General features: G+C 46.0%; 1 protein-coding gene across 6 annotated transcripts; it reads left to right on the top strand.

Annotated features, from left to right (window-relative positions):
- Positions 1-214: 214 nt before the first annotated feature.
- On the top strand, positions 215-10557 carry zbtb18 (zinc finger and BTB domain containing 18). 6 transcript variants are annotated; one of them, XM_085182987.1, is made up of 2 exons: positions 215-653; positions 5536-10557. In XM_085182987.1, exon 2 carries the CDS (start codon positions 5553-5555, stop codon positions 7248-7250), a length of 1698 nt encoding a protein of 565 aa, XP_085039113.1. In that variant the 5' UTR covers positions 215-653; positions 5536-5552; the 3' UTR covers positions 7251-10557. The 6 variants fall into 6 exon arrangements, with proteins under 6 accessions (XP_085039113.1, XP_085039109.1, XP_085039112.1 ...); XM_085182983.1 differs by lacking the exon at positions 215-653 and adding an exon at positions 708-928; XM_085182986.1 differs by lacking the exon at positions 215-653 and adding an exon at positions 946-2800.
- The last annotated feature ends 630 nt before the right edge of the window (positions 10558-11187 follow it).

The following is an 11187-nucleotide window of genomic DNA, read 5'->3' as shown; positions in this document are numbered from 1 at the left end:
CTGTGTCTTAAGCATTATCAAGCACCACTGGAAAACCCAACCACATGTTTTTACTTCCTGTCAAGGTGGTGCACCTGCTCATATCAGCTCCACCCCCTTAGCCTCCCTCCCTCCCTGCCTCCTACCCCCCCCCCCCCCCCCCCACGACACCTCTCGCTCCAGGTTTGACTACAGTACCCAGAGCGCACTGCGCCGCTCTCCACTCTCCCTCGCTCTCCGCTGCGCCAGTCCGCCTCACTGACTCGCAGAACCAGTTGGTTTGGCCCAGCTTCTTGTTTCCTGCCTTCTCACTGTGTGTGTGCTGCTGCTGTTGTTGTTGCCTGGTGTCAACCTACGCCGACGGGAGAAGAAGACATATCCCTCCCTCTCCTCTGTCAGAGGGCCGCTTCCAATTTGCCTTCACTTTCCTCCTCGCCGGCACCATTGGCTTCCGTGCCGTGCCAGTCAACTCGCCTCCTTCCCCAGCCCGAGTTGAGCAGCAACAGCTCGGAAACATCTGGCCGCCGCAGAGTGCTAGACTCCCCGTCCCTGCGCCTGCTCGCCTCGGCAGCCTGTTATGGAAATTAGTCCAAAGTCAATCTAGTTTTGTCTCCGAAGGAAAAAAGAGGGGATTTTGACGGAGGAAGCGGGGAAGACGGTGGACCTTCTTGTCTGTAAGTGCTGCTTCTAATACCGGAGTCCGATTAAAGGAGGCTCAGGAGAGAGAGAGAGAGGGTGGGTTACGGAGGGGAAAAAGTAGCTAAACCTTCCTTAGCATGACTGTGTTGTCTCCACGCACTAATAGTTGCTATGTTAGCCGTCCCTCCGCGGTGTTTTAGGGGCTGTTGTCATAGCACCTGGGCCTCCCGAACAACTGTAAATAGCTCAATATTGCAGCCCGTCCGCCTTACTTTTGTTAGCCGCGATCGGGCTATAGCTAGCTGCGTGGGTCAGTATGTCTCCGTGTGTGTCTCTCCTTGTTTTTCTGTGTTTGTTGTGTCTTCTGGTAAGAAATTAATTACAATACTCCTTTTCTCGCTCGGAGACTTGTCTCTGAACAGCCTGTAAGCGGTAGCAGGAGTTGGACTTTTATGCTAATTTTCTCCCGGACCGTCGTGGGCAGGCAGCTTGAAAATTGAGTCTTAAATTAAAACAAACTCCAGCAGACTTTCTCCTAAATTTGATAGCACTTTAGAGGTGATAAAAACGCGTCAAAGTGAGGTGAAATTGATTTTTTTTTAAAGCGACTTCCAAACCGTGTAATTAAAAGAACTCCGGTGGTGAAGTTAATTAGAAGTTTAAGTTGATTAATGTGATGTTTCCCGCACTTTATTTCTGTTTTATTGACACAGTGAAATTTTTCATTACAGGAGATTACACGGCAAATATTTCTAATTAACTCACAAAATGTTGAAATAGGTGATTATGAAACAAAGAAAAAATAATATTAATGTAATTTATTTCATTTGTGTGTAGTTGTGATCGCATTTTATTGTGGAAACTCAGTGGGCGGTGTTGCTATTATTTTATTTAAAAAAAAAACAACTTTATTTACAGCCAAAATAAAATAGAAAATAAAAGTTGCAGAGTTGTAAACGTTACAGAAAGTTTGCCCAAAACGAAAGCGAAATACAGCCGTTATAATAAGTGTAATAAGTTTCTCCCCGGCTATTAAACACCCTGCACACCTTTTGTTTTGCCCTCACTGGACTCTTTCGGCTCATTTTTGTCACCCAGTGAGTCGTCCGAAGGGTCCGGGCAGTGGTGTTGGTGGTGTGTAGGGGGTGGTGGTTGCTGGATACATGGATATATGGATGGATGGATGAATGAGCGGATGAATGAGTGAATACAAGACGAGGCAGCGGCGCTGAACCGTAAAAGAGTGGAAAACAATATCAGCTGCGTGCGTCTGTCAGTTGCAAATGTGCCGTGTTGGCTTTTGTTTATGGTAACTGGAAGGAGAAAAAGACAGAAGGAGAAGGACAGAGAAGTGCATTTCAAATGATTTTAGACGCCAGGTAAAAGAAAAGTTATTTGTGTGTGTGTTTTTAGTGCGTAAACTTTGCATTTCCTTAATAGTTTTGGTGGCAGTTGCAGCTTAGTGATTTTGATGTGTAAACTCCAAACACCAAATCCCAGAATATTTTATCCGACTTGTGTTTTATTTCCCGGAGAGAGAAAAAAAGGAGGGGGAGAAAGAGAGACAAAGTTGTGCGGTGTTGGTAGAATGAAAGAGGAGTCTGGTGGCAGGAGTGTAGAGGAGGCAGCATATGGCTGTAGAAAGAGCACAGCTGGAGGTAGCATCTCCATCTGAGGATGATGTCAGAGCAGCTGACAGGCTGCCATCCACCCCACCTCCTCCTCCTCCATCCCTCCACTGCCTCCACCCCTCCCCAGTCCTTTATTGTGAGTCTCAGCGGCAGCCTGGGAGAGTCAGTGCTGTGTGTGTGTGTGTGCAGTGTGCGCACGCTGTGTGTGTGTGTGTTTGTGGCTGCTGATCAGCGCCAGTTAGGAGGAGGAGGAGGAAGAGGAGGAGGGAGGTGGTATCTCGTTCCCCCTCCAACATCTCCTCCACTTTGCATCTGTCCCTCGCAGTTTGAACAGCGTGTTTTTTTTTTTTTTTTGCTTGCCTGCCTGCCTGCCTCCCTCTTCTTCTTCTCTCCTCTTCTACCCACTCATTGATTCAGAGAGAGCGAGCGAGCAAGAGAAAGAGCAAGAAAGAAAGAGAGAGAGGGAGAGGGCGATACACAGCCATTCCCAGCCAGAGAGCCCGGCTATTCTGCTACAGTGGAGTTAATCAAGTTGATGCATACTGCTGCAGGTATCGTTTTGTGTGTGTATGTGTGTGCGTGCGTTTACAGTAGGAGAGTCCGGGATGGTGGAGTTTTGTTTTGTTGTGGGGGATCTGCGGTGTGTCAAACCAGTGTGAGAACTGCGTGAAACTGCTGGCGAGTGCTTCAGAAGTAAACGGCAAAGGTAGCCGGTGCTGCCTGTCTGAGGGGTAATTGCAGCCCGGGAGCAGTCTGCTTGTTTTTAGCTTGCAGTCGAGAGGGGTGCATTTAAAACTTAAGCTGCTGCTTCCTGTTTGAGCTGTCAGACGTTTTGTCGGGACACTTGTTAATTGAAAGGGAAGTGCAGTTTTTTGCAGTTTAATCGTGATCATAAATCATAAAAGTAAGTCTCCTTTGAAATGTAGTATTTAGAAATTTTAAGAGAAGACAATAAACACATATTTTAGCTAATAAATAGGCTTAAAAAACCCTAGAATAAATTGAGCAGTTATTTAATCTGTATTATCTACTTTACATTTTTCCTGTTAATTCTAGCTCGCTGTAAAAATTACTTGAAAGCATGTGCGGTCCGCTCTACCCATTTTCCCCCTCCTGTCGGCTGGAGTAGAGGAGACTAATTTAGAAGTTGCAGATTTGAGCTGCCTGAATTGGCTAGACAGCTGTAATCGCACTCCCTCCTAGTCTTAATCTCTTTATCTGGCTAGCAGCTGCCATATGGCCCCCGTCAGCTGGATCAGATGTGGGTAAGCCTCCCTCCCCGGCCGTCCCAGCCTCTCCCTCACCCTCTCCCTCCCTGCCTGCCCCTCTGTGTGTGTCTCTCTCAGACCCCTGCCTGAGCTGGCTGGCCGGGGCCGGGTGGGCTGGGTGACTGGGCTGCTGCCCTCCTGAGCCTCCGCCGGCGGCTCCCTCCCCACCGTCGCCACCGTCGTCTTTATTTTTAGCCATCTTTAAGGATTAGGATTGATGCTGTGACGAGCAGGGCACTTACAGTGATTGTATTGTAAATCTTCTCTTCTGGGTGGTGGTGGGTGGAGGGGGTTGAGGAAGAGGGCAGTTTCTACTATGGGGCGGATGTGCAGGGTTTTTCTTGTAAGATTCAGATGGGAAGGAGTGCATGAGTGACGGCTGGTTTATATGTGTGTGCGAGTGTGTGTGTGTGTGTGTGGAAGGAGGAGGTGGTAGAGGGGTTTGGCTGGACGGTGGGGTGGGGGGGAGGTGGGAGGTGGTACACCCTTGTCCCTGTAAGTCCCCCTCATTAAAAGCAGTCTGAACGAGCCGGAGGGCGAGCACACACACACATGCACATCACACGGACACACACACAGTCTAACACACTGACATTCTTGGTTTAGCTTCATTCAAATGAGGTGATTTAACTGCTTTGGTTAACACAGTGCAGAGCGGGACCAATGTATTTTCTCAGGCAGGACAAATCGACTTGGCTAACAGGTGGGACCTTTTACACATTTCTTTTTTCTTATTGTCTTCTGGAATCAAAGGTTTTTTGCACAATTAGTTGGTAATTAATTTTATTAATTCGATAATTTCCAGCAAATCTTCTCTAAGAACACCTGCAGAGCATTGATGCAAATTTCCTCCCTTTTTTTCCCTCCACGTCTAATCTCACACCTAAAGCCGAAGCTCGCAGGTTAAACAAGGGACAAGCTGTTTTGTTTTTGACAGTGCTGTTTCAATTGGCCAGTTTTGCTGCTCGACTTAGCCTGTGGAGGTGGTTGGTAGGTAGGCTGGTACTAAGTGTGTGTGTGTTGTGTTTTATATGTGAGGACAGTGTGTGCAGCTGAAAGCCGGTTACCTAAAAGGGCTGTGCCAGGCCAGGCCAAAGTGGGTTAATAAAAATAACCAGCGTAGGAGCAGCGACAATCCAGGAGTGCAGGCAGAGGAGTTGGAGAGATACAGAGAGTGAGAGCGTAGAGACCGAGTAGAAGAATCGGTCGCTGGTGGTTTACCTGAGATTGAGTCTTTGTCTTGGTATAAACTGAGTTAGTGGTTTTTCTTAAATGAAACCATAAATTGTATTTTCTTTCTATTTTTCTTGTCTACTTTTTATTTATTTTAAATTAAGCAAGCAATTGGAGCAGAAAATGAACATTTGGTTTGTTGTATGAAGGAATGCGTGCACGACTTTACGAGAATTGTTTCTGGCGATGTTGGGATGAGGAGTAAAAAAATCCGGGTTGTGCGTAGGTCATGGCTTCTTTTAGTTAACTTTTTATGTGTTTTAAAATTATTATTTCATGTCTTACTCTTCCTGTTTGTGCCTTTCGTGTTTTCTTGTCTTTTTCTTGTTTTGTTGTCAGCGTCGTTATATCAGATATGTTTTTTTACTGATTCTCTCTGTCCTTGTGTTTCTTAATTTTTAATCTTTTTGTGTTTTTTACCAGATTTAATACAAATTTTGTTCACAGAAATTGTGGCGTTAAAAGAAACCTCTTAGTGGTGATAAAAACTAAATCATGGTCTCTCTGTTTAGCTTCCATTTTTAACTTGTTTTCCACCTTTTTAGATTCCATAGTTTTCTATTGCTCCTCATTTCATGTAATCTTGGTTGCTTCTTGTTTACCTTTTAATTCTTTATATTTTGCATATTTATGCTAATGGAAAGGTTGTTTTTTTTATTATACCCCCTAAATGAAATCATTAAAATAACAAAAAAATAAAAACTGTAGGTTTAAAATGAAAGACATCTTTGATACTTTATGAGATGTAATTAACTTTGACTCTGTGTCTGTGTGTGTGGCTTCAGGTTATGAGGACGGCAGGATGGAGTTCCCAGACCACAGCAGACATTTACTCCAGTGTCTGAGCGAACAGCGGCATCAGGGCTTCCTGTGTGACTCCACGGTGCTGGTGGGCGATGCCCAGTTCCGTGCCCATCGTGCTGTGTTGGCCTCCTGCAGCATGTACTTTCACCTTTTCTACAAGGACCAGCTGGACAAAAGAGACGTGGTGCACCTCAACAGTGACATTGTCACAGCTCCGGCCTTTTCCCTGCTCCTGGAGTTCATGTACGAGGGCAAACTGCAGTTCCAGGACCTTCCCGTGGAGGATGTGCTGGCAGCAGCCAGCTACTTGCACATGTATGACATTGTCAAGGTGTGTAAGAAACGTTTGAAGCAGAAGGCCACAGCGGAGGCAGACAGCACGCGCAGAGAGGATGACGGTGGGTCCAGCTGCTCCGATAAAGCCGATAGTCTATCAGACGGTTCCACAGGCCGGCCTGCTACTGCCGACCTGCTGCACAGCGATGAAGAGGAGGAGGGAAAGGCAGAGGGAGGGCCGCTGTGGCTGAGGCTGCCGTCTGCAGACAGACCAGGGACACCAGCTATGGCTACAACCAGTCCAGGGCAGGGTGAGGCGGAGACGCAAACAGGGGAAGGCCTGGGAGAGGGAGGAAAGCTCCTTTCTCCGGCCGGCAGCCCCACCAGCTCCACTGGATCTCTCTCCCAGAGGTCCCACCGCTCCGTGAGCTCTCGTGGGGGCCACAGGGGTAGGAGGGTGTCAAATGATGCAGCTGACTGCGTCCTGGACCTGTCAGTCAAGCCAATTGCAGGTAGCAACCACACTAACCACCACCAATCCTTTTTCAGCGGAGCAGCTACACCAGACAGCCTCCAAAGCCCATTGGCTGTTAGGGTAAAGGTAGAAAGGGGCGTGGCTTCAGATGAGGAAGAGGAACTGGGAGGTGGGGACTATGACATGGAGCATAGCGGCCTCACCAAGGCCACGGTTCCTAACACCAACGGGGGCCTGGCCCACCACGGGGTCGGAGGGCCCTTGTCGGCCCAGCGGAGGCTCGGCCTGGAAGCACACCTGTCCGCTCTGCGAGAAGCCTCCCTGGCCTCAGAGCTGGAGCGGGAGGAGAAGCCTTCAGCCACAGCAGACGATGAGGACATCCTGGGGGGCGAAAACGAGCGCGCTCAGGCTGAGGCGGCCAGCATGGATAGCTCGCTGCTGCCTTACGTCTCCAACATGCTGTCGGCTCAACACACACAGATCTTCATGTGCCCGCTGTGTAACAAGGTTTTCCCCTCACCCCACATCCTCCAGCTTCACCTCAGCTCCCACTTCAGGGAGCAGGAGGGCATCCGCGCCAAGCCCGCCGGAGACGTCAACGTGCCCACCTGCAACATCTGCAGCAAGACCTTCTCCTGCATGTACACGCTGAAGCGCCACGAGCGGACACACTCCGGTGAAAAACCCTACACCTGCACCACCTGCGGCAAGAGCTTCCAGTACTCACACAACCTCAGCCGCCACGCAGTGGTGCACACGCGTGAGAAGCCGCATGCTTGCAAGTGGTGCGAGCGGCGCTTCACGCAATCCGGGGACCTCTACCGACACATCCGAAAGTTCCATTGCGAACTGGTCAACTCGCTGTCAGTGAAGAGCGAACCTCTGGCGCTCCCAAATGTCAGGGATTGGGCGATCGAGGACAGCTCCCAGGAACTGTGGAAGTAGAAACAGACTTCTAGGTTTGGTAAAGGGAAAAAGACGGAGAGTGAAAGAAAGGCAGAGAGGCGTGGGGAGGTTAGAGGGAGGCGGCAGAGTTTGATATTTGGGGTTTAAGTGAGTCACGTTCTTGTTTGTTGCAACATCTCATTCAATAGCACTTTAATAGCACATGAAAATGTTACTACTGAGTTGTTTTTCTTTTCTTTTTGTTCCTATTTGGGGTAATTTTTGTTTTATTCTATTTTATTCTGAATCCTCATTTTTATTTCGCGCAAGTTCTCTCCTGTTGGTGGTTTTAATTGCGTCTCTGGACACGGGTCCCAGTGAGAAAGTCTCGCCTTTTTGAAGAGTTTTCACTCTGTTTGTGTTTCATCCCAGACACAACACTCCGATGCTGGCCAGCGTATCGGTCCCAGTTCCACAGACAGCAAAACACCACTGCAGGAGTTCAGGTCGAACACACTGAAGTGAAAAAGCATTACAATACACTAAACGGGTACTGTGATCACCGCAAGTCGACGCCACCACACACACAGTTTGAATTAGCGTGCGCACACGCGAGTGTGTGTGTGTGTGTGGTACTGCACTACTCTGGCAAAAATTTCACCTAACGTGCGTGAGTGTGTATGAGTGTGTTTTGTGTGTATTGATTTTATTTTCTACTGGCACGGAGGTGTCGTTGGCGAAGCGCTCCCCGCTTCTCTTGTTAAGCTCTTTGGTGTTGTGTGTTCAGGGGAAAGCTGACTGACTGACAGATAAACTGATGGCACTCATGCAATGCACAGCCTCCTTTTTTCACTTCCAGTCAATTTGAAGTATTTTCTAAAAATGAAAAGACCTTTACAAATAATTATTAATTATTATTGTTATTGATAGAATTTTTTTCTTAAATCTAGCTGGCAGTCTTTAAAACATCTCTTGTTGAAAAGGTATTTAATTTAAGGTTGTTGTATATTGTTCTGATATAGTTTAAAAACTTTAATTCTTTGCATTTTTTTAAATTAATGATTATTATTATTATTATTATTTTGTTACTTTTTTTTGTAATGGGACCTGCTGTTGTTGCATGATGTCCAAACCTGTATATTTTAAAATAAAAATGTGAATTTGCTGTATTACTGTACACATTGTAATTGATCAAATATTTGACAACGGGCTTTCCTTTTTCTTTTCTTTTCTTTTCTTTGTGAATACTACTCCAGGGTGCGGTCTGTTGAAAAACTGAATATTATTCTCACGACTATGGAAAAAAAAAATGCATGAAAATTTGATTTTGTCTTAAACCTTTAAGTTGTGGTTTTTGCATCGGGGAGGGGGAATGTTTGAACCGTACACTTTTGACAGTGAAAAGTCGGATATTTTGTACTCGCTGGGCTCCTAGAAGAACGTTACCGAATGTGTTTCCGTCGGATGTTGAAGCGATATGATGAAGCATTTTAAGCCTGTGTCTATATGCACTGATCTTTCTGCTGCACGCGTGTGTGTGTTAATGCGTGCGTGCGCGTGTGTGTTTACGAGCGTGTGACTCGGTTAGCACCAGTCAATTTAACCTACTGAAGATCTACGTCCACCCAGCACTTCCTCCTCTTGCTCCTCCTCAGGCGTTAAATGTCTCTACTGCTATAACTTTTGTGTCCGTCCTCACCAGTTCTAAACGCGGTCGAGCCATTTCTTAATTATTTCTGCAGATTTGGGCTCTCGTTTCAGGTCTGTTGAGTGCAGTTTTTTAAAACATTTTTTATTAAATTGTGGCTTGGCTGAAGTGTGAAGGATACGGAGGGAGGGAGTAAGGAAGGAGCGAGGCTGAACCTGAGCTGTCCTGCTGAAAGTTGAAGGGTCAGATATCTCTGCCACACTGTTGCTTCACGCTGAGCCGAGCTGTGCTGAGCTGAGCGGGGCCGTTAAACTCGCCCAGCTCAGTGCAGTGTGCATTTCACATTAGGTGCAGCGGATGTCACGTCTGTGTGTGTGTGCGTGTCTGTTTGTGTGTTTCCTTTTAAAGCATAATCCTTACTTTGAGATCGATGGGAGAGAATTGGCATGCCTGAATGCACCTTTTTAAGCTTAAAGACATGAAATCAGATTTTTTGCTGAAAAGATGCCTTTATTTAAAAAAATAAAAATAAAATTACATTTCTGATGCTGTGATGTATTTGATACTGTAAAGCATTGAGAAATGGCTGTTGAAAATTTTGTGTAAATTCTTGGAATTTATTGAATTTATCTATTTTGATCATGTGATTAGAAAACTCTTGTATGTAAATGTTGCGTTTGGGTCAGGGCTACATCAGTTTCTTCGTCTTTTTTTCTCGTTTTTATTGAAATTTCAAAATAATTGGTCAAGCGTTTATACAATCCAAAAACATTTTTCAGAAAGATACTGACACTCCACATTACCCCCCCCCCCTCTCTCACTCACTCAAATATGTATGTGTGTGTGTGTTAGTGTGTGTGTCCCCGCAGATGTGCATGTGGTGGGTGGGGTATATGTACATGCCGCCCCGTCATCTGGTGGCACCTACAGGCTCTGCCAATGCAACAGTGTGGGTGACATTGCGGCAGTTTGCACCACATCGTCTCATTTTTGTCCCGAAATGTTATTTCTTCACTGGCAGCGTCTCTGCATATGGGCTCCCTCCATCCTGCTGTTGTTTTCATCATTACTGCTGGGGGGTTTTTTCCCATTTTTTTCCCTCCCTGTTCTGTTCCTCTGGTTTTACTTGACCGCCTTAAACTGCTGTAGTCCGGGCTGTTATTTTATTTTTAAAAGTGTGAGTGTGTGGGGTGGAGTGGCGGGAGTGATGTTAACCACTCAAGACGCTGTGAAGTAAACCACCCCGACTGGACATCTCCATCTTTTTGCTGTGCTTACTTGAAAACAAAAGGGGGTAGATTGGTTTTTTTTTTTTTAAGTAAGGTATAAAATAAATAAAATTAAAAAAAAAAATCAAATGTCATAGACAGTTTATGGTAAAGAAGATGAAGGGTTGGAGGGTGGGGAGAGGGCATGAAATGACTGAGTCTGTTTTGAAAAAGGACAATCACTGTCTGGGGGGGAAAAAACAAGCAGATTTCAATTGAGATCTATTTACTCCCTGTTGAGATTACAATTTTTTTCCTTTGCTTTTCTTTTATGTTCCTTTTTTCAGATTTAGTCATTTTAGCTTTGACAATCATAGTTGGGTTGATTTTTTTTTCTCTCAAGGGGAGTAAATTCTAATTGTGTTTAGTTTTGTAATTTTTTGGTGTGCTGTTGTTGACATTTTTAAATTGTGTGCAAACTGCAATAAATTATAAGAATCTTGAAATTCAACCCATGTGTGTGTGAAGCTTTTTTCTCTTTTGTGTTTAACTTTACTCATAAAAGTCACAGTTTCCTCGCTGCCATTAAAATAATGAAGATTAGCGACATTTAACTCTGTGTGCGCGCTCAAGAGTTACAGGTTGCATGAGGGCCAGTTGGGAGGTCTTGGCATCCTGCTCTGCAATGACTTGTCATGTGGGTGGAAGCTGTGCATGTGTGTGTGTCTGAGAAGCTCTACAGCGAGCCGTGCCTGGACACAGCGTGGTGGCCTGCACACTCGCTGTGTGTGTACTCACACAGCTCCTGATATATATCTGCAGCACTGGCTGAAGTGTAGGCTGCATTTGAGAAGAAAATGTGCAGCAGCTTGTTGAGATCCAATCCCCTGCACCACACGCACACAGCCTCCTCCTAAAGGTTCTCAGGCACAGGTTTCCAGTAAAGAAATCAGCTTTAGCTAATGTCTTGCTGCTCAGTAAACCGGCTCTTACAGATGCATTAAAAGCCCCTGCACTCGGAGGCCAAGGAGCAGCGTTCATTAGGCCACAGATGGCCACTTCGATAAGCCCCCAATGCACACTCACGTGATAAGCTCACTCCTAATCTTTATGACATTGTCCCCTGTCTGATGAATGCCTA

The sequence above is a fragment of the Neolamprologus multifasciatus genome, chromosome 13 (assembly GCF_963576455.1).
Source record: "Neolamprologus multifasciatus chromosome 13, fNeoMul1.2, whole genome shotgun sequence".
NCBI classification, from domain to species: Eukaryota; Metazoa; Chordata; class Actinopteri; order Cichliformes; family Cichlidae; genus Neolamprologus; species Neolamprologus multifasciatus.
This window is presented reverse-complemented; position numbering and strand designations above follow the sequence as displayed.